This window comes from Choloepus didactylus, chromosome X, assembly GCF_015220235.1.
Source record: "Choloepus didactylus isolate mChoDid1 chromosome X, mChoDid1.pri, whole genome shotgun sequence".
NCBI lineage: Eukaryota > Metazoa > Chordata > Mammalia > Pilosa > Megalonychidae > Choloepus > Choloepus didactylus.
Genome location: NC_051334.1, coordinates 32099141 through 32123771, shown reverse-complemented (window position 1 = coordinate 32123771; position 24631 = coordinate 32099141). Strand labels below are relative to the sequence as shown.

Genomic DNA, 24631 nt, shown 5'->3' with positions numbered 1-24631 from the left:
TTCACTTTAATCAGCTTATATCCCTGACTAGGTAGAATTTGTCTACTCTGTCTTCTTGTGCAGTGTATCTCTCTCTTCCCAGTTTCTACTACTGGGTCAGTCTGAGTTACTGACTATGGATATCTGCCTACCGTGTAAGTAGGTCCATGTGCCTCGTCTCTATTTAAAAAGAAACAACAACTATCTGTCTATCTTTCTCTGTGTCCCCCCCCCCCCGCCCCCCCGCCCCCGACTGTCTTTTGCCTTGCAAAAGATTTCTAGAGCTTCCCTTTGCATTCTGAGTTTTGTAGAACTCTGTGGGTCTCTGGCACTAAAAGATCTATGGTCAATTCTTCCTATGCAAAAATATATCCTTTTATATTCTAATCATCTCAAACAATTAAACCATGGTTATTAAATATGTATACATAAGATCCAAATATAAGAGGGTAGACATTCAAGGATGGACAAGGGAAGGTAATTCATTTTTATGAGTCAAAGCATCTGGTGCTGCCACAGATTTCCTGCCTTTTCCCTTCTGCTAGTTAGGGTAGAAGAGTCCTTAATGAACAGGGAGATTATGCAGAAAGAGGTGGGGAGGAGGGAGAGAGAAAGAAAGAAAAGAAAGAGAAAAGAGAGATGGAGCAAATGAGAGAGAGGAGAAAGAAGATAAGACAGCCAGCGAGCCCCAGAGCAAACAAGAGGAAACAAATTGAGGATGAACAACTAATCTGCCATTGCCATTAAATACACACACACACACACACAACGCACACTAGATGTTTTGGTTAGTATATGGTGTTTTTGCCATATAGATTTACATAATATATTATTCAATAATTACATAATTTCTTTATAATAAAGCTGTTTTTATTTTACCTGGAGTATGTTTTTCCTCATAGTATTTTTTAATGACAGCTTTCAACTTTATTTTGTAATGCTCTGCATATGCTTCTTTATTTGATTTAATATTAACACAGGAGTCTTTGTTTGATTTGCCACTGAATCTCTTTGGGTATCCCATTACTTTTAAAGGTCATCTAAGAAAACCTGATCAGGTAGCACCAGAATGCACAAATATTTCCAATGCAATCCTCTTCTCCAAACATAACCCTCAGGCTCCCATTCTAAAATGTTTCCAAATCGTTGTATGTGTAACTTAAATAATGGTTATACCCTTTAGCCTTCCACCAATGGATATTTAAAATAGTGCCTTAAGCCAAAGAGGAAGATTGCATTCATATCTTTGTTTTTAAATGTAGGTATTTATTTATATAATGTCTTTTTCCAAAAAGAACTTGAAGTGGCTTAGAACAAATAAATGCAGGAAAAAAGTTAATAAAGAGAATAAAGGAAAATGAGACCCCAAAAGGATTGAGAGAAATACATGCCAACCCCAACAGCTATTTTAGTTTTCATAGTTGAAATTCAAATTTGGCTCTCAGCTGTAAGCAGGAAGAATAAACTATTGTTTTAATACTACTCCAAATATGACATAAATTTAATGGAAAACTAACATGTGAGTTAACCAATCAAAATTAATGTACAAAACCTTTCTAATACTGGATTCCCACACTGAGTTTTATTTTGATGTGAATTAGATGTATATATATGAATTCATATTTTGTGATCTATTGCATGCTTTCAAACTGAGAAAAAAATAGTGAGAAAATAACTATTGAGGAAAAATTAGAAATGAATTTCAAAACTTGCTTTTTTCCCCTAAAAATGGCATAAAGTAAGACAGCAATATAAAGTATACCATGTGAAGGAGATTTTGAATAAAGTACAGAACTAATTTGAAGCAGACACCATAGCATTCTATAGTTCAAAGCTGTCAATGCAGGTGGCATGCCAAAATGAGCTATGTAAAGTGTCCTTTGCAGGGGAATGTGTTGACTTCTCTGTATCAATTAAACTTCAGTTCATGAGCAATTTGTGTATGTTTTGTGACAGTTTCTTTGCCATATATAGTTATTAGTTTTAAATAAATTTGTATGTGTTTTGGAAAGACAGGCATCACAGTTTAGTTTATGTTCATTGGGCTTGCTACTGCAAGGTTGTAAAGGGTCTCTCAAGCAATTTTCTGTTTTCTATCTTCTTATTCTATATTTGCAAGTTAAGCCAGGGACTAGCATTTGGGACTTGGAAATTGGATTCCCCAAAGTGCAGAGTGACCTTAATGGATGAAGTGAACTGATAAGCCACCCTGATCTACTGAGTTCACAAAAACTGATTTATTTATTCACTCCCCATCAACCAGAGGATGTGTATACCCTCCATAGTATACAGTTATTTTTGAAATATGAATGGTATAAAATTATTCTTATAGCACATAAGTATTTAGAAAACATGCAACCTTATTCCAAGGATTTGTAACATTCTCAATGACTTGGTCCTATTACTTAATGTTAATTGAATAATGAATGCAACAAAAAATTTATAAAGTCAGTAAACCACATAAGGTTTTTATCTCAAAATTAAAAATTGAGAAGTAAATAATATTGGATTTCTATCTAAATAATCACAGCATTTCAGATTTGCAAAGGTCCTTAAATATTCTTGCTTTTCAAGCTTCTTGGGAAGGTTTTTAGGATTATAATTTTCTACTTATATTTTTCTGGACTCTTGATCCTTTTCAGGCATAATTGCAATACTTTTGCATTCGTACATATGAGAAAATTCACACAAAAGCAGATTGAGCTATGTTTGGTAAAATGTAAACTTGACCTACTCTGTGATCTTCCTTGTTTTTAACAGGTTTTAAAAACAGATCTAGAAATAAAAAAACAGACCATGGACAAGCTCTGCACACTCAACCAAGATCTTCTATCAACACTGAAAAATAAATCAGTGGCTGAAAAGATGGAAGCATGGCTGGAAAATTTTGCCCAGCATTGGGATAATTTAGTCCAAAATCTGGAAAAGAGTTCAGCACAGGTTAGTGATAACATTTATCATATGGTTAATTATCCCAGAAACGTTTGAATCCTGAATTGAGAGAGCAATACAAAGGATGTCGCTGGATTGGTCACTGCGCAGTATTCAGTTGAGTAAAACCCTGGCTCTCTTGCCTGTCCTGACAGTGGAGCAAGGGGGAGAGGTGGAGAAATGAGTGGTAATTAACTGCCTTAGTCACTGCCCTAGTATGTAATCCCTTCCAGCTCATGAATGTGAGGAGCTAAGTGACTTAGAGCCATTGGACAAAATGTTAGGGATCTGTGACATCACAGTCTTTCCTCAAATCATAAATTCCTAGAGCATTGAGTGGCATTTGTCAACCCCCTCATTTTATATGTGAGAAAACTGAAACTCCAGGAGGAAAAGTAAATTGTCCAAGGAGAACTAGTGGCAGGAGCAGGGTAGGGCCCCACGTCCTTTAATTTCAGTGATGGCCTCTTTCCATTAGAGCAAGGAGGATCTAATGATTTGATGTGGCTTAGTTACACTAACACATATGGACTGCAGGTTAGGATAACATTTAAGTTATATTTGTAGTGACATATGTGGCTTTATATTAAGAATTAAAACCATATTGATAATTTACAGAAAACGGGGTGTTTCAAAAGTAGAAATTTTTATTGTTTGACATTGTTAGATGGTAGAGCAATGGTTAGTCATTCAAAATATTAGCATTATGTTTAACAGTATTTAGATTATTTTCCCTAATCAATTTGCATTACAGGGGTTAATTTTTACTAATTGGTCACAATGCATAGCTCAGTGTACCCAGCACACATTTCTATTAAAGCAAATTCAGTCCATTAAAGGAAAGACCACATTTTTCTGTGTTCTTGAGACTTGATATATGATAGTAGCACTTAGGAAATGTTTGTTGAAAGATGAAGAAATGAAATTTAAAGTATTCCTTCTAAAAACACAATTTTTAAAATATGATCTGCCAATATCAATGATTGTATCACAGTTCAATCTTTCTTTTAAGTCCACATTCATGTTTAAAATTTGAAACTCGTGTTTAAAATTTCCCAAATCTTCATTAGGCAATATAAGATACACACTTCATTTTTTTCTGTTCCATACATTTTAGCAGTTAATTGATCTAATGGTGATTTTACTACTGGGACATGCTATCTCTTACTGTATGTGATCTGAGGATGGCTGCTTTGCAATAGCATTGAATCTATGTAATACATAGGTGAGGCATTAGAAAATTTGATGCTTTTTGACTCTACAGTGATATTATTCCTATGTGTTCCCCTTGGTTTCATAAATTATTGCTGAGTAAAATGGTCAGCATGCATGTTATGAAGGATTGGTATTTGATAAAGAAAATTCTTTTGAAATATATCCCTTTTAAGGGCTATATTTATGGAGGTGTAACTGATAACTGTAGGTTATGTTATCATTTTTTTGTGAAATATGCATTGACTCTAAAACTCAAGTCTGCATAATAATCACTTGGGCAGCTGATTAAAATGCAGATTCCTAGACCTGTGTTCTGAGGGACAGGGGAGAGGCATAGTATAATCTGTATTTTTACTAAGCCTTTTATATTGTCTGTAGACCATATTTAATGAAATGCTGAATTAGAAACATAATGAAATTTGTGCCAACAGCCAGATTCTGGCTTACCACACTATTCCCTGAGATGGAAAGAGCATCTTAAGTATGTGGCGTTTAAATATGCTCATTCCATTGGAATGAAACCACTTTTAGAAGAAGATTGCACATCACATCAAAATGTTACTGACTTGATTATTGTAGTTGGTGAAAAAGCATTAGAAACCTTATATTTAATGGTCTAAAAGTTATGAGACCACCACCTAGGGCACCTTACTTACCCTCTTATATTTCAACATTTTTTCATCTTTAATAAAACAGTACTAGCTTTGATTCATATAGTTCTTTACAAAATGAAGCCCAGCATACATTATAGCATGCGTCTGCTCTGCTTGCTCACCGGGATGTGATGAGGATAAAATAAAGCCATAGACATGAAAGCATTTTGAGGAAAAAAAGGTGCTCTTGATAGGCAAGGCATGCTGTTTAGTGAATCTGGAGGGCTTTTTGTGGTTCACTATGACTTCTTTTTATTTTTATTTTCAAACGGTTATACTCTCCTATACCAGACCAGCAGCAGATAAATTGACTTACAGTAAGCAAGTTGCTTCCTAGAACACTCAGCTTGAATCTTTCCTAAGCCCCCATCTCAGTTTTCCTGCATTGACTTTTCCCAAAAATGCACCATCATAGCCCCAATGTAAATCTTTACTGAGATCTTGAGCTCCCAAGAAGATAAAAATGGAGCTACCCAGGGAAAGAGGAATTAAAAAAGATAAAGATAGTGAAGAAAGAAATAGTGACCTATAACTAAAAAGGCAAATGATTTTATTTCTAGAATGTCAAATTGACCTTGATCAAAATTACATAGGAAGAATTCTAAGAATGTTGAGGGTAAAGATGTGACTTTAAAGAACAAAGCTCCCTTGTATGCATATTTTCCAGCATGTTTGGGGGGAAAAATTAGGCTCCTTAATGACTATTCATCTGCTATACTCAATCACACAAAAAATCTTTTAAATGGTGGGTATTAAGAATGAGCCAAGTTCTGGTAATGATTAAAATCCATTATTGTGAGGTAGGGTGCAGGAATTGTGACTGAGATGACAAGGCATCTGATTGTGCTCATATAAAGAACATTGTGTGTCCACGAGTTTGGCTGCTATTCAGGTCAAAGCTTTGAGGGATTTTGACCTTACGAAGCAGTTGCATGGCAAGAGTGGGAAGCATGAAAAAAAAAAATCAGCTGTAAGGGCTGCTCTCTTTCATTTCAAAGTCAGGTTTGGCTTGAGTCATTCCAGGAAACAAGCTGAGGATGTTTAAGTTGATGAGATGGCAGGCTAATAGAAATACCTTCAGTTTCCAAATGTTAGAAAGAACAGTAATCCTTGCTATGTGGATATTTACAATGAGAAAAGAGAGCAAATTACATGTACCTTGGATTGACTTTAAAAACTCAAATGGCCGTGTATCTCCCCCACATTTGTGTGTGTGTGTGTGTGTATGTTGAAATTTACACAGTGAATTTTTTTCTAAACACCATGACCGTGATGAACATTTTTTTTTATCTTGAATATAAGGTATGATATTGAGAAATTCATAATAGTTAATACTTTAAAATTAAAGATAATTTAAGTGATTTAAAACATTCTTTTCCCACATTTAAGTGAAAGTATATGTGAAAAGGGTATATTATACATATGCTTTATAATTTACTTCAGTAATTTATATTAAAAGTTTGGCATCAGGTGCTTAGATGTACGAATATATCTGGATAAGTCCAAAAGTAAATCAGCTTTGTGATTTTTTTAACAGAGTAAATTATCTTCTTTCTCAAGGAAAAGGAAAACTCTGCATCTCATATAGAGGTTCAAAGATCCCATTTTCATTTTGTGAACATTTTGCTATATTGTTAATGATCATTTTTGCAATGTTCTCAACTATGAACACAAATAATTTACTCTTAAAGATAAAATAATATACTCAGAACCCCCCTTTCCTTAGACATGCCAGTTCATGTCCATGCTGTGTATGTCTGTGTATATATCCAAGGATGCCAAAGAGAGAGAAAGCAATTGTTATTGTATTGTTCATGTCCTGCTGAGAGTTTGAAAACTCATGCCAGATAGATGGATAAAGCAAAACGTGGTTGGAGATTATAAGCCAGAGTTTTTCATTATACCAGAGATACACACAGATGCAAAAGTATTAAGATGAAAATATCTTTATTTGCCTTTTTTTCCTGAGTCCAATCTCATTCTTAGAGATCCTATTCTTTTACTCCTCATAAATATCTTATGTGTCCATTCTGTCTGTACCCATTCTCAAATTTTGCAGAACTTGCTACATGAGATACAGTTACAGCTGGTTTGCTTCTCTTACTTTTTGCCAATAATTTTAATTGTGAATAGTCTAAGGCCTTTCAGTTGACAACCCTTTTCATTGATCCCTGAAAGCTTTCTAAACCTAGTAAGCCTACTGCCAATTAAAAAAAAAGAAGTGGTTTTATAAAACCTAGAATTAAAAAAAAACAAAAACAATTTCCTCCTTTATTTCAGGTTTTGATCTTATTTAAATTTGTGGTTTAACCACCTTGAATTTTAGAGCATTGTTTGGTTAATTGCGCAGGCTAAAGGTTTTATTAGAAAAATATGAAGTTACAGCTCAAGTAAATTTGAAAATTAACTGTATGCATTCGCTATCTCCAAATTAAATAGGTATTTGAGAATAAGCCACATATAGCAGTGTGATCAGTTTTATGGTGTCATTTCATTATCTATGACCACATAAAATGTTGTGAGCACTGAAAATTTAAGAGACTTGGGCTGAGTTAACCATTGGAATCTCTCTTTTCTTATTTATAAAATGAAACATTTGGGCTAGGAAGAGCTCTATAGTGTCCCCTGAGTTCTAAAATATCTGATATGTTTCTCTTTGCTTGAGATATTATATAAACTCTGGAGTAATTAGTGCAGAGATCCTAACTTTATCTACTGTGTCTTAACCTCAGCAGCAGCTGAAAAGATGATGATGAAAATAAAATTATCTTCCTTTTCAAAGAAGACGGACTTCTGAAAGGATTACATTTGACACATCATGAGTATGTAATTAAAATATCATAAACTACTCCACATCAATAAATCTATTATCTACTGATAATAAATAATATAAAAAGAAAATTTCAAGTTCTTTGCCTAAATGTATAATTGATAATCTCCATCCTTCATTAAAAAATAGGCATTTCTTTACTTCATGTCAGACGGTAGGTAGAGGAAGGTCAGATGATCAGAGAAAAAGTAAATCTCACTGTCTCTTGAATGTTTGCAGGTACGGTTATTTCACATGGTTGCTCAAATTCTGTTTAATATGAATTGAAAAGCCACCAACCATCTCTTCTTTCTGACACAGAAATGAGATTTTGAAATGAGAGACAAAAAAAATACATAAATTTGAAAAGCCAGTTTTACAGGAAAACATTCCTTAATTATCAAGGAATATTTTGTTTTACAGAGGAGAATGACTTCTTTATTATACCTTCTGAGTATTTGACTCTAATTGTGTTCATGATTCCAATGTCAGTAGTTACTCAAGGAGTTATATGGCCTTATTGTCAGTATCAAATCTGGACAGTAATTAATATCAAAATTTAGTTACCAAGTTACTTTCATGAACTTTAGCCCTCATTGTATGCTTCACTTAATTATGGTAATTCCTCTGCACTCTTTTATGAGATAAAGCATTTTATAACCTTGTGATTAATAATAACCCAAGCTTCCTTTGTGAGCACCTGATGTTTCACCCCAGGTTTCTCCCAAAGTTCACCATGTTATTCCCTTCTGTTTCTTAGAGATATAAATACACCAGCAGATTGTTGTGTCTTGTGCTACCTTGCCTGTGGAGATAGTTTTAAGCCTGGCTCCCAGTTATCAGCTAAAACTGATACTGTGATTGTGCAATATGGTTTAAACTGTAGATGTGCAATGCCTCAATATCCAGTAAAAAAAAACAACCCAAAACCTGATGATCCCTCTAAGGTCATTTATATACAAACTGTGACTTACAGTTGTCAACCTGATTGATTTTTGTCTGGATTTAGATACAGTTTATCTTTCTATATAAAGATTATTTCATATATTGTATATTTTTAATCTTCTTCTGAATTTGTATATGTATGTGTGTCCATCAAACACACAATTATATACCACTTAAAGGAAAGTCGCCATTCAGAAATCTCAACAAATATAGGAGCAAATAAGCATAGCTACTAAGAGTTGGCTGAAGGAGCAATCAGAGTTGGATTAATATCTCTGCTCTGACATTCACAAGTTGTATAAGCCTGAACAATTTACCTTTCATCTATAAAATGGGAATATTAGTACTTACCTCCTAGGGCCATTGTGAGATAATAATAGCTACCACTGTAGGGCAGCTACTATGCTAAGTATTTTAAATAAGATAATGAATTAAAAGTACTTAGCAAAATGCCTAGAACATGCAAAGAGCACCATAATTGGTAGTAGTTATTACAAGTAGTAGTATTTTAGTGATACTAAAAAAGATAATAAAATAAATGAGGTAACTAATTCTTCATAACTGGAATCTATTTTAGCAAGTTTTTTTAAATGCTCAAATATCAGAAGATCTCAAAAGTAAGAAATAGAATTTTCTAACCCCATTATCACAGACAACTTACAAAGACAAGTATATTTTAGTAATTAAATGGAAAATTAAAAGATGCAGTTAAGAATATTGGCTAAAAAGAAAAATAACAGCAGCAATAAAGTGAATTTAAAATGTAAGAACAGGTGGAAATAGAACGAGTTGCCCATGGGAACTTTCTTTTTTCTCTTTTCATTGTATGACCTCTTATATTGTTTAAATTTGCTTAAATATGCATATATTTCATTATCAAAATGTGCATTTTTGAACAAGTGAAAGAAGATGATAAGAAAGAACCTCCTTGCTTGATATTAGTTTGGTTTTTCCAGGCCTACCTAAATTACATCATCTTACTATAAGAAGATATACACCCTAGATCTATCAGGAGACTAGGAAAATACTCTTCCTATTTTTATCACAGTGGGAAAATGTAAAGCTTAGAAAATGAGATAGATAACCTAATGAGTAAAAAGGTTCATCATAGAAAAATTCCTGAACTTGTCTCTGAACATTTAGAAAGGAGAGTGATTATCAATAATAATTATCAATTCAGAACACTTAACCATGTTCGGACATTGTATCGTTTAATTCTTGCAACCAGGACCAGCTACGTAATTTGTGGAGCTCAGTGCAAAATAAAAATACACGCCCTCTCTTGTTAAAAAATTGTTAAGAATTTCAAGACGCTGACAGCAGAACATTAAACCAAGCCTGGGGGACCCTTCTGAGTGTGGACCCTTGGCAACATCCCAGCTTGCACACCCATGAAGCTAGCCCTGCTTGCAACAACTCAATTAGACTTGTGTTATCATTCTTATTTTAGATGTGAAGAAAGGAAATCAAAGTCTCAGATACTAACCAACTTGGCCCAAATATCACAGCATGTGAGCTATGAATCTGTTTGAGAATTGTGAAGAAGTAGCTCAGAGTGCTCCACTTTTAATCACTGTAAGAGGAGCCAGCTCCCCAAACCTAGATACGTCATTCTAAACCAGCTCTTTTCCATTTTTTTTGAAAACCTTTTTTATTGTAGTAATATATATACACCTCAAATTTCCCATTTTAACTCCTTTCAGGTGTACAGTTCAGTGGTATTACATTCACTATATTGTGCTACCATCACCAACACTCATTACCCAAACTTTTTCATCATCTCAAACAGAAACTCTGGACCTAATTGTGCTAATTAACTAGGGATTAGTATTTTAAAAAAAAATATTTTATTTTCTTTGGGATGTTTAAAAGTCATAATATACTAAAAATGGAGAACAATGACTGGATGAGAGTTTCATTAGGTAGGCACAAGGTTGGTTGCTCATAGCTCAACCTATATTCTATTCTAATTTTGACCCTACCCTATTCAACATTGTAGAGAAGATATTAAGTGATCCTTACCAGATTTGCAGTTGTCCCAACTCTACAGCATTTGAATCATAATTCAAAGGATCTTGATACATTGAAAGGAGAGACTTAAAACAACAATTTGAAAAAAAATGCTTTGAAATTTTTCTCTGCTTACAATATCATTTTGCAGAAAGGCTTTTATTATAGAAATTTTGAAAGTAGAAAAATACAGAAGTATATAGGGCACAGTGGAAATTATACTTTCTCTGAAAATTATAACTACCAGTATTGTATATATTTTGCATTTTTACTCAGCACTATAATGAAAACATTTAGTACTACAATGTAAACATGATATTAAATATATTTGAAGCAGATACAATACTTTATCTCATGCATATACCATAATTTATTTAACTAATCATCCACTGACATTAGGTTGTTTCCAGTATTTTACTGTTATAAATGACCCTGTGATCTGTTATATCCAGCCTTTAGTATCAAAATAAATTTAAATGTTAAGGTTCTGGGAGAGGGAAATCTGTTTTTGTAGCAGTCAAATGAAACTTACTTGATTATTGCATACTGTGTACAATTATTTTGCATACATATATATTTTCTTGTGGCACTCACTGTTATTTCACAATTTGGTTGTCACTTTCCCTGCCATTTTAAGGTCCCTAAAAATGGAGATTCCACTTTACTCATTTCTAAATGCTCTGCAGCAAATATTCTTGAACATATTCAACATATTGAACATATCCAAGAAATGTTGGGATTTAATTGAAACGTTGTGATTCTGCTGCTTAACAACTTATCCAATTTTAAATCACTTTAATTGAAATATAGTGTCTGAAGTCAGGAAACCTTGGTTTTGGAGCACTGGTCAGATGAGTTCTAGTTATGGAAAATAATTGGCATTATAAAGCTTGGCAATGAGATTTAACAGGGTCATGATTATCAAGCTTCAGATCTTTAAGACTGTCAAGTAGAAAAGTAGAAACAATATCCCATTTACTCTGTGTTGGTCCAGGGTTCAGTACAAATTTTAACTGAAGGAAGTTATAATAAGGCTTCCATTAGGGGTAAGGAAGATCTTTGACAATGGGAAAATCTGCCATACCAGGAAGGAGTTGTCTAGTTGTCTGCTTCTGGGAGTAGTAAATCCAATAATGAGTAAGAGGTTATACTAAATGACCTCCATCATCCCTCTCCTGTCCATATTTGTAATGATTCGAACACATAATTTAAAGTGTTTACAGTCAGTAACTACAAGCCATGGGGAAATTGAGTACATGACTGATTGTTTTCTATTCTAAGTATGCATAGTCGATTTTGAAAGTGATTATTAATTTGTAATATATAACTATACCCTGTTGTTACAGGATCACTGCATAGATGTTTTCTTATTTCTCCATCCCAAAGGAAATGAAGCAGTACTTTCAATTATAGTGTAATAGGGATTATAGTATAGAACAATTGCAGATCATGTGTTCCTGTTATTTTATTAAATTGTTGTTTTTCTTTTGTTATTAAGATTTGCTGTATTCTTAAGTGTGATTTCATAGTATGTCCTGTTGCCATTCCCCTTTACTCTAGCCTCCATGGGAAATCTATCCAATTTCATAGTAGGTATCAATGAGAAAATATTATTAAAATTATGAATTTAACTTCACAGCCAAATATACAGTAGCCAAGTATGCCCCAAGATCAGATATAGCTGTAAAAATGGCATTATTTCCTTGAATCTCTGCCTTCTTGTGCCTTATATATAAAATTAAGTATTTTCCTCATCTGAACAATAGTCTCTTCTAGCCAGCATTATATGCAAAAAGTTTATTCATGATTTAAAGAAATACTATTCTGAAAAAATTAAATGCTCTTGGAATCCTACTTGAAAAATGTTTTATTTTTGACTACAAGTGAACTTAATCTGATTATGTAGTGGTCTTTTTGTGTTGGGTACAATAGGTTTGAGTTTATATTTTAAGAAATTTAAAAAATGATGTTGGTTCTGCTTTCTTTTTGGCATAAAATGTCAAGGGACTATGTACTTAAACTTATCTGAGCCTCAGTGATTGGTTCTGAATAATGAATCTACAGTGATCTTAGAGAAAACAAAACCTGTGCTTGTCATATGTAGGGACACAGTACCTCTTAGTGTTTGTTTGTTTGTTTTAGTATTTAAACTACCAAAATTGAAGTCCTTCAAGCCTTGGCATATGTAAGGAAATAGTCTGCAGAAAGAGTAGCACTTTTATAACATGCATGTTAAAGCTGAAGAAATCATGGCAAAGGATTTTATTTCTTCACTAATTACCGATTTGGAAGCCAATATACAAAAATCCTGAGTCTTCCCCCATATGTTCCCATTGAAGTAAGCCTTCATCATGTGTGGTGCAAGGAAGACTATCCAGAAAGTTTCCTATGTCTCTGGGAAAGTTCACGAAAACCGGTAAATCTAATCTTGGTTGGCCCAGTCAGATTTTTGGCCCTGTGGAAGTCAAGTACGTGAAAGGAAAGCCAAGGCATGCCTTTTTTGGTTTCTTTGTAAATAAATCGTCCAAATAAGTTGGATTACTAGAGGGATGATGATTCACCTCCGAAGAGGAAACTTTGCAGACCTAATAATAAACAGGAGCACAAATGGTTGAAGAAGGAAGGGAGGGTGTCTTAACCATTTTACCACTTATCCGTCTGGTAATGCTCATGTATTGAAGTGATGGCTTCTCATGACTCAGTTTACAAATCATATTATTCCAAAGAGTGATGACTTGTGCCTAAAAAATAAAGTCTGAATGGGAAAGTGATTGTGAATCTAAACCAACAAGAATCTCTTGACACTCAAATATGTTAACATATTTACTAATTTAAATCAAATGTAAGTAATGTGCTTTTTAGCATTTGAATAACATTCAGCTAAAAGATATTTATGGATTAGTAGGCACTTTGTATTAATCTGTTATTTGTAATTTTAAAAGACACTTCACTTATTTGGTTCAAGAGTCATTTATTTTAAAGTTCAGATAATTTTATTTAAAAATGTATAGAGTGTGAAATAATCACTATATACAATAACCAAAAATGCATTTGCAAACTATTGATAACATCTACAATATGCCATGCAATGGGATTTGTGCTGGGATGCCTTAATAAACTTTATGTTAACGTTGTAAACACTTTAAACAAGATGCCTAATTGAATATCAGAATGACACACCACGGTTTTCTCTGTTGCCCCCTTTATTTCCAATAGTTTGCCCAATAAATTGAAGAGGCACTAAGTTTATGTCTAGTTTTGGGATTTCCTTCCTTTACCATTTCAGTCAACATAATTTAAGTCAGATAAAACAATTTGATTTGGGTTCAACCTGGTGCTATTTTGATCTGAAGGTCAGTCTACCAACAAGCAGGAACAGTTTCTCATTATTTCTGTCGTCACTCCAAGCAGTCTTTCCTGAAGTCTTTTGAGCAATGTGTGACCTGTGTTTCAATACTTCTCCCAGATTTCACAGGCTGTCACCACCACTCAGCCATCACTAACACAGACAACTGTAATGGAAACAGTAACTATGGTGGCTACGAGGGAACAAATCCTGGTAAAGCATGCCCAAGAGGAACTTCCACCACCACCTCCCCAAAAGAAGAGGCAGATTATTGTGGATTCTGAAATTAGGAAAAGGTGAGAAGATCTTATTCATGGCTTTATCCTCAACTGAAGATCACTCGTTAAACAAGAAACTCATTTACTGCTGTTTTGTTGATGGTGTTTTTACTTAATATTTCTAAGAATTTCAGGTGCCTGAAATGTCAGTTAATTTCATGAGAAAAATATATATATATGAAGTGTTTTAAATTTGCCCAAGGAATCACCAGCCCAGCAAAACCTGAGTGTTTAATCAAAATACTGTTTTGCAGGTTAAAAGAAGAAACATCAGGTCATGAATTGTCATGGACATGTTTTAATCCTGAAAGTTTTTTTTCTTTTAAAGGGCTTGCTTGTTCAGTGCCTGGTTTTGCATTAAACACCTTTCTTTCAGTAATGGAAAGTACATTTTCATGAAGAAGAAGTACACCTATAATGGACAAGATCCATTCTGCTAGTTTATGAGAACATAATGTCTCAATCTGTGCATTCTAAATCAGAAGTAATTACAGAACAGATTTCCTGTTCTTTGATATTTATAAAGTCTTATCTTGAAGGTGTTAGAATTTTTAACTGATCTTTTTGTGGATATTTTCAACTAAACATTGTAGATAAGTTAGGTATTACATAAATCAATGGGCATATTAAAACAATGGGATGAAAATGTAATAAATTCAAAGCTAGCATGAAAATCATAACAATGGTACAATTTCCTTTTTGTTCCAATAATTGTAATTCTAAGATTAAGAAACTCAATGAAATATGTCTTATGGTTCTAAGCAGCAGATGTTTAGGAATACATAGAACACTTGACATTGGAATTGGGTATATGAGAGTATAAACGTATGGAAAGAAGAACACATACTTAAAAATAGTGCATCAGCTGTTCCAGGCAAAGGAAAAAAATCCATAAACGTTATGCAAATACATTATTTGGGACTTCCTATGTTTATCTGTTAATTCATGGCTTATAATTGACTAATGATTCCAAAATAAATTTCTGGGCCTTTTCTCCCTGGTCATGTCTGCTTGTCTGATCAAATCCTCTCATCCAGGGGTCATCAAACTGAGGCATACAGGCCAAATCTAGCCTCCTGCCAGTGTTCATATAGTTCATGAACTAAGAATGCTTTTTACGTTTTTGTACACTTGAAAATATCAAAAGAAGAACAACATTTCATGACACATGAAATTCAAATTGCAGCATCCATAAATAAGGCTTTGTTGGAACATGGCCATTCTCACTTGTTTACATGTCATCTATGGTTGTTTTCATACAACAGCAGAGTTGAGTCTTCAACAGAGATTGTATGGCCTGCAAAGCCTAAAATATTTAGTTTGCAGACCCCTGCCCTAGTCAGATGGTTCTGGAACTATTTTAATATTAGCATGCTTTCTGGGGCAACAAGTTTCAAAGACTCTCCTCATGATGATAGTTGAAATTTTAACATTCATTGGTGGAGAAAAATATGCAAAAAAAATCAGTAAACGTTCTTAATGAACTTGTTTTTTATTAATCCTAATAGCATGTATATTCATTTATTTAAAGTCATGTTAAGTATGTGTCTACTGACAATGCTTAGTGAGCATATGGAGTTATAGATACTTGGCAAAAATCCAACAGCTCTCCAAGCAGAGTAACATGGAAAACTAGTTGCCTCATCCTTCTAATGTCTTCAGGTCTCACCTAATACAGAAAGTAACAGAGCAAGTTGATTCATGTCAATCTCAATCTTCAAAAGTTTATTCTTGGCTCCTGTTTGGAGAATGTCCATGGTTAGAAAAATGCATTCTGACTTCATTTTTTTTTTTACAGTAAAGGGTGGCTAATGATGGAAGACTCTTTCCTAATTTCTGTTTTTCTCTTGGTATCATAGGCTCTTGGCAGTTTTTGTAAGTACCTGCAATGAGATGTCCAATTGTCAACATAAAGAGTAGATCACTTAAATACAAGCTAACACTTATTGGGTGTCTTATTATGTGTTCAGCACTAGATTAAACACTTTGCCTTCATAGTTCATTTATTCTTCTCAATAATCCTACAAGATAGGTGTTGTTATTATTACTATTATACACAGGAACGGAGTGTTTGAACCAGGATTTCAACTTGGGTAGTCTAGCTCCAGAAGTTGGACTCAGGAATAAAATTTCTCTGTAGTAGATATAGGACTAGGATGACCTTATGTCTTAGTTTGACTGAAGCCATCCCAAATTATGCCTGTTGTCCCAGTAATCTTATATATGGCACCAACTTTTACTCTCAAAAGTGTCCTGATTTGAACAGTGTAATTATATGGACACTGAGTATAAGACTCGAAAAAGAAAAATTTAGACTGTTTGGACAAAGAGAGCAAAAGAGCAGACATTTAGGAATAATGAAAATAGATGATTGAGAATTGTCTACAGGATGGAATCTGGTTAAAAACCTAATGATTAAAGAGGCATCATGCAAATAATGACTAAAAGCTTCATGGTGGCTAGCATCCCTCTCTTTTTCCATGTGAAGAGCCACTAATATTTAACTGTGAATTCTAGATTCTTCACAATCTATTGAATACTGTTCTTTGCAAAATTATCTCCTCTCTGTTTCTATGAGAAAGTGCCTGTTCTGCCCTTACCTCTCTTCACTTGACTTGTTTTTTTCCTTCTTTCCAATCCCTATGGACATATAACATAAATTTGTATATTTGCCCTTCTGACTTTCTTAGCTGAATTTTCTCTTGCCATTGATTCAAGTCTGCCTCTAAGTGGATGACTCCTAAAGTGGAGAGCTCCATATCTGACTTTCTCCCTCAAATTTCAGTCTTTTATCTCAAATGCTACAATCTATGTCCACTTGTGCAAATAGCCATTAATTCAATTTTTATTTTGTCAAATGTAAACATTTATTGCTTCCACTAACTATACCTAGTTACTCATATATTGAAAACACACCTTCAGCTATTATAATCCATTTCCTATATGTCTAAAGGAGTAGCAAACATTAGAAAACCATGAATTTTGGAATCAGAATTACTAAGATTTGAAACCTGCATGGTTTAAATTACTAGTTTATAGTCTTAGGCAAATTACTTAATATCTGTGCTTCAGATACAATAGCCTCACTTGATCAGGCACTAACTGTGATAATTAAATAAGAAGCATTTAATACAGTTCCTGTAAGGAAGTAAGTTCTCATTAAATGCAATAGTTATTGTTGTTCTTGTTGTTTAGATTATGGTGGAGGGGGGTATAGATAGATATAGTGGCGGAGGGTGAGGTGGATGTGGTGAAGGTCGTGGTGGTGGTGTCGGTGGTGGTGTCGGTGGTGGTAGTTGAGTTAGAAGTGGTTTGGTAAAGGTGTAGCATTGGTGATGATGCTGGTGGTGGAGGTAGTGGTGGAGATAGAGATTGTGTAGTATTTGTGACAATAATCCCATAATAAACATTATCTCAAATTTAACACACGTCAAACGTATTACCTTCTCATTTTCTTCTTCAAATCAGAATTTACCTCCTGACTTTCCATTTCTGTCAATCTCTGTCTCGTCCCTTCTTCTTCTATTATTATTATTATTATTATTACATTATTGACCAAGTACTATCATTTCAGTATACTTCCAATCATTTTAACTGCCAACTCCATAACTTAAGCCATATACATGGAATCCCATAATTCCAATTGCTCCAAATGGTATTCAGTATTCTTCCTAATCCCCCACCAATTTCATGTTTAGTTTCCCCAAAATCTTTCCACTTCAGCCAGTAAATTATGTTGCAGTCTTTTTGCTATATGCCTTAATGTCACCCACAAATTTTTTTTCTTATCACCAGTTATAACAAAGGGTTCCTGTTTTACTACTACCTTATATTGTACTTAGATTCCATTATATTACTATCGTACTATCATACAATAAATAATCAATTACTATTGGTTGAAAAAGTGAATGATACAGTCCACCTAATTGTGATAACTATAATTTGGCATTCCAATGTCATCTAAGAATTCTACCTAGCATTTTGTGTACCTCTTCTTATTAATAAACACATTCTAATTTTATCCATTAAAATATCATTTACTGAAAACTATTGAAGGATTTAAAATTCAGCTTTGTAACACACTGTAATTTCTTCATTAGCGAAGGTGTATTTTGTTGGTTCCTTAATAATTATACAGTTTCTACATATGTCATATTTACTGCATAAATTGTCATCTATAGATAAGATATACAAAAGTGTTTCATGACCTTGGGTCACAAGGTAATTATTGCTAACAGTGAATTATCCCTGTAGTTCAGTGATATTATTTTACATATAGGTAATTATCAGAGTATGGAACTAGGTTAAAACTAGATCTATTATCTAGTTAATTAGCATTTCTACAGGAGATTAGTTCCTAATCATGTAGCAGTTATTTTAAGAGACTTTTCGCCAAAGCTCTCATTTACATTTTTTGTATCAACCAGGTGAAACCAATGGCAACCTGAATCTTTTTTTACGTGAATACCATCTTAATAAAGATCATTTTCCCAAGTAAAGTATTAATAAATTGGTAACTTTGACTTTGAGGGAAGTATAGTGCCCTTTAGAAATACCCAAATGCATGTGTTCTCTTTCCATCGTCTCCAGGATAATTAGACAGTGTGTTTTCTCTGGCTGTACCACACAAGCTTACCAAATGGTAAGGTAAACTTGCTTAGACAACTACAGACCTCCATTATTATTTTATGTTCAATGTTTTCAGGTTAATTGTGCTTTTTGTTTGTTTGCTTGCTTTCTTTGTTTTTGTGGCTACTGCCTGAATAATGTTAATATTATGTCCCATCCCTGAAAGGAAGTTAGATAAATGATATCTCTTTCTACAGTTTTGTGAGATTAATGTCTAAAATATATATATTTTTAGATATTTATTTTAACTTTGATTTTAATTTTTGTTTTTCAAATTATAATCTGGAAGTTAGATGCTAAAGCATTAACATATTTGAAGAACCTAATTAAGTTATTAATGTCATGGGCTAATTTTTGTTTTTCTATATGATAAATCGATTCTAAAATGTTTGGGGTGTTAGATTCAGGAATAACATTTTGCCCCTTGGCACAGCCCAGGGAAATGAAACATTTTAGATGCTTTGCTTCTTTTTTTCTAAGGAGACTAGATTTGACCACTGTTATAGGTTAATTGAGGTCCAGAAAGGTTAAATAACTTGCTTTCAGCTGCAAAATAAGAACTAGCACTGAGTCTCCTAATTTCCATTCCAGTGTTATAGATGCAATGCCATGCTTCTTTTAATGTATTAGAAGCAAATGACCTTGGCCATAAGCTCAAATTTCAGTTTAGAAATTATTTTTGGTGAAGAATACCATCTTCAGATCTTACCAAGGATGATCATTCACATAATGTTCTTAAAGTGATTTTGTCATATAAGTCAAGGAGAAATCAATAAACATGTTCTGAAGAATATAGGGATGTGAATTCTAGAGGCAAGAGAAGGGACCAGTGAACACTTAGAGCAGTGATACCTGAAGTGTGGTTCATAAAACAGCTGCAGCACTCGGGAGCTTGTTAGAAATGAAAATTTGTGTGGTCCATCCAGATCTAGTGATGCACATGAGCCCAAGAATCCTTCACAAGCTCTCCAGGTCATTGTGATATGCCATAAAGTTCGAGAACTCTTGCACAAGAACGGTGGTTCTCATACTTTACCATGCATCAGAATCACCCGGAGGGCTTTATAAAAACACAGATTGCTGTCCCCCACCCCCACCCACCAGCAAGTTTCTGACTAAGTAGATCTGGGGTAGGGCCCAAGAATTTTCATTCCTAGCAAGTTTCCAAGTGAGGCTGATGCTGCTGGTTTGGGGCCCACATTTTGGAAATCAGTGAACTAGAGCATCAGCTGAGTTATAATCTGGCTTTTGATTCTCTTTCCCCATACTCTCACAAATAATGGGGGCCATCTCCTTCAGGCTTGGCTAAGTGATGTGCCTTTTCCTTCTTGTGACACCTCTATTGCTTTATGGTGAAATGAACCGTTCATATGCCCGTTTCACCCACTAGACTCAAAGGTTCTCCGTAGCAAAGCCTGCATCTTATTTCTGGCTTGGTATGGAGTCTTCCGTATGCTACATGCCCGATTCTTGTTTTTAAGTGGAATGCGTTGTTGTCATTGGAACTGATTCTGAGAGAGATTACAAAGAGCACTAGATCTCCAGCAATAGCAGCTGTATGAAAATGTGCTCTTCCTGAATGCAAGGGCTGAAAGGATACCAATTGGGAGGAAGACAGGGCTACATTTCCAAACCTGCAATAAACAATTTTGTTTGTTCCCTGAATAAAGAAAATGCTTATCACACTTATTCAGCTAAAAGAAGCAGAGTTGAGTGCAAGGAACAGTTGATTTTTAATCATAAGATCTGAGTTATCTCTATTCCCTTACTTCTCATTCTCTCCCTCACCCTCCCATATTCTACATCAAGCACTGAAACTACTCTCAGCAAGGTTGCCAGAGAGCTCCGTAATTGCTGGCTCCAAAGGTCACTTTTCAGTTCTTATCCTTCTTGACCTTCGTGTTGTGCTTGACAAGGATGATTAGACCCCTCTTGAAATTTTCCTCTCTCTCAGTTCCTGGCGCATCTTTTTTTTTCTCCTGTTTCTTTTCTCCCCCTAGCTTTCAGACTATGCCTTCTCAGTCTTCTCTTCCTATCCCTTTGTATTAGTTGCCACAAGACTAAAATTTTGGTCTCATTTTCTTCTCATGCCACTTGCTTTTCCTGGACAATATCATGTATAATCTTGTCTTTATTTGCCATCTATATCTGAGGATTCCCAAATGAATATCTCTAGCTTAACCTCTCTCCTGGTGCTCATGCCTGTGTAAACCAAATGCTTATTGGTCATTTCCACCTGGATGTCTTACAGGAATCTCAAACGTGGTTCTGCAGTTTACATTGCACAACTCTAGTGAGTGCTATTCACATCATAGTCTATAAGAAAAGTACTCACTGGACTTGTTTAGTGAACAAACTGTGCAGCCATTCACAGTGGTCTGAATATTTGCCACATCACTAAATCCTGCCAAGTAGGCCTGCTGAATTATCTTTAATCCATTCCTTCCTATACATTCATGCTACCTCACTCTCGTTCAGTCTGACAATTTTCTACATGCAATTCTTAACAGATTTCTTTGCCCCTCCTTTAACCCTTCTTACCCAAACTCTTCACATCCTCCTGAGTGAGATCTTAAGATGCGGTTTTAATTAGATCATTCATTGCTCATAATTCTTGAAATACATGGCCTAGAAATTCCTTTATGATCTTCAGCTACCTAACTCTACAGCCTCACTGACTTCCCCCTGCCTATTTTTTATATGCCAGCGCTACTCAAGTTAGACAGTCTGGAAACACAATGAAACAAGGAGCTTGAGCCAGAATTTGAGTCAACGTACTGCTTCCTTCATCAAGAAAGTTTTGCAATAAAATAAAATCAGATGAAGCAGTCCACTTAGTGACTTAGTTGATTTGTACTCTGGTGAAAGCCTTTTCTTATCACAGACTAGTAAAAAACAGTTCACTGACTGGCTGCAGACCATGTTTTGAGTGGGACTGCCCTACTCTTCAGATTTAATCAACCACTCTCTGATCTCTAAGTCTTCTATTCTCTCCCAAGCTTGTTTCTTTGCACCTACTGTTTTCTCTACCCATGATCCCCTTACCTCCCTCTGCTTTCCTCACTCCCACATTCCTTGCCCCTAATTTCTACCTGTCTGTCTGGGAAGATAACATCCCAGGCTAATATTACTCAGCCTTGTTAATACTTCCATTGAAATACTTGCACAATTTTATTGCAATGCTTTTATTTTTGCATATCTGTATGTCTAATAAGCTCCTTGAGGGCAAGAGTCATTTCTTCTCAGCTCTGGATAAACAGTACTTTACCCAGATGTTAACACATAATAGTTATTCAGTAAACATTCATTGGATGTTGAATGAGTTGTTTGTCAGGATATTGTCAGGGTCTTGTCAGGAAAATAGAAAACAGTCTAGGTGTTTCAAACAGAGGAAACAATTCAGGAATTTGGTTAAGCAGTTGGTGGAAACTGGGAAGCAGCCCAGGGGATGGTGAAGCAATTCAAAAACATAGCAATACCTGAAGCTGATAATATTCCTAGGGCTGGAGGGACAAAATGATGTTACCAGAGCCCAGAAGCAAGCCTTTAATGGGAGCTTGGGCCCTGGAGGCTAGGGGATATACCCAGTGGAAACTGAAGGCACAGAAGAGTTGAAGCTGATCCTAAAATGCAGCCCAGGGCAGAATGAAAAGGAAAAATACCTTTTTTTCTCTTCTTTCTGACCTCCAGTATTCTGCCATTGCCTGTGTTTGGACAAACTTAGCTGGAAGCCAGAGGGCAAAGAATGTTGAGAAATGTAAATCCCTCTGATGCAGAAGGGACAGGGGAAAGGTGGGGGAAGGAATGTGAGAGCAAATGGGCAAATGATTGCACAGATGGGTTCTGCCTTGGTTCTTCGACTCATAAACTATGTCACTTAAGAAAATCCCATAATCCACTGAGAACTGATTTCTTCACTTCTAGAATGGAATTTATATGACCTTCCTTGTTTGCCCTCCCACTGTGGAAATTTTATTATATGTCTCTTTTGAAGATCATTTATAAAAAATATACATTCTTTCCCCAGGAGACAGTTGAGCTCCCAGTTACTAATTTAGAACAATTGTCTTTCCATTGTCACATTTGTGTTTCAGGAGAAAATATTCTTATTCCACCCTCTTCTGAGGACTACCAAGTCATTAACTCTATAATTCTACATATAGCATACCATCACACACAAGTAAAAATGATGACTGACTTTGCAGAACAGTGAGTTTTGTTTTGTGTTTTAACTAAAGCGCATAGAGATGCTCACTAAAAGAAAATAGGTTGATTGAAACAAGTCACGATGCTGGGGAAGTGGCAGTGTGGCAGTAAGTACACGTCCAATTTAAATGGATTTCCACATTGCACTAGATAGTTTCTGAACCCTGACTGGAAGTTATTTAAACTTTAAAGACCCACAACATAAAAGCATGCTGAAGTCCTTTAAACTCAGAGAGCTTTCACACTGAGAGTATTTAAAGTTTAAATTGCCTCCCACAGGCTCCAAGGCACCATCCAACATGTGGTGGCTTTCTTTGAACACTGCTGTAGTCAGTACGAGGCCATAGCATTTCAAGAAGGTAGTGCCAGCAATACTCATTTTCTTGCTGATATCCATATTCATTTAACTAATATCTAATGAATCACTACGATTTGTATCTATAAACCATACTTAGCCCTTCCATCAAGAAGCTTGCACTCAAATACACATCAATAACTATACCATGATGAAGTACAGATAAACTTGCCAAGTTGCAAGGAATAAAAGCTTACTTCATGCTTGGGAGTTGGGAAGGAGTGTAGTCAGGGAAAGCTGGTGGGGAAATTAGTATTTGAGTGGGCATTTAAAGAAGAGAGAAGTATTGGACTCAAGGTGAAGGGGAAGGACAATTCAAATACAGGGGACAGACTGTATACAAATAAAGCTTACTCAAGGAATGTGAGTGTTTCTGGTTGCTTGGAGCAGAAGTATGGGGTATAGGAAAAAAAGAAGTAAGGAATGAGATTGAAAAGGTAGGTTGGGTTCATAGTAAGAAAGGTTCTGAATGCCAAACTAAGGAATGTAGACTTGAATCTTCTGGTCATGAGGAGCCAATGCATATTTTTGAGAAGGAACAATGCAATAGGGTTACTGTGAACTGTTCCATTTTGCCCCCACCTGAGATTTGGGAGAGATAGGCCATCTCACTCTCACTCCACAGAGCAGGGGATCAGCAAACTTTTTCTGTAAAGGATCAGACAGTAAGTGTTTTAGGCTTTGCGTGCCGTACAGTTTCTTTCACAACTTCTCAACTCTGCCATTGGAGCATAAAAGCAGCCATAGACAATATGTAAATGAATGAGCTTGGCTGTGTTCCAATAAAACTTTATTTCCAAAAACAGGGGGCAGGCCAGATTTGGCCCATGGGCCATAGTTTTCCAACCCCTGCTCTAACAGGTGGGATGAATGAGACTATTTTTCTGTTGATTTTTTTTTCATTTTTTGCTTTCTCAGTCTGTTATAGTTGTGTTTGCAGTTTTTGTTCTTGTAATTTCAATAATGGCTATTACTTTATCAGCCTTAAAAAAATACTAACACAAATACTATCACCCTCAAACATGAGAGAATAAGAGGAGGCTTAGTGCTGGCTTAAATCCCCGTAAGATAGAGTCATGGAAGGTAATTATCACAGCATATAATAACATGTATATGACTCCTACCATGTGTTAAGCACTCTCCCAGATATTTTGCACATATTAACAGATTTAACTCTTGAATGTCATCATGAAGTAGGTTTAATTATTATTCCCCTTTTGCCAATAATAAAAATGAGCCACAGAAAGGTCAGGAAAGTTGCTCATGGTCACGTAG

The 24631-nt window shown here is 35.0% G+C and overlaps 1 protein-coding gene across 9 annotated transcripts in view; it reads left to right on the top strand.

Moving 5' to 3' along the window:
- DMD (dystrophin) overlaps positions 1-24631 on the top strand; it is a 2178366-nt gene that overhangs the window by 526670 nt on the left and 1627065 nt on the right. For all 9 annotated transcript variants that reach the window (XM_037821041.1, XM_037821045.1, XM_037821047.1 and 6 more), the window contains 2 exons: positions 2740-2919; positions 14009-14184. In XM_037821041.1, the coding sequence (XP_037676969.1) occupies positions 2740-2919; positions 14009-14184 (356 nt within the window). The remainder of the gene's footprint in view (positions 1-2739; positions 2920-14008; positions 14185-24631) is intronic.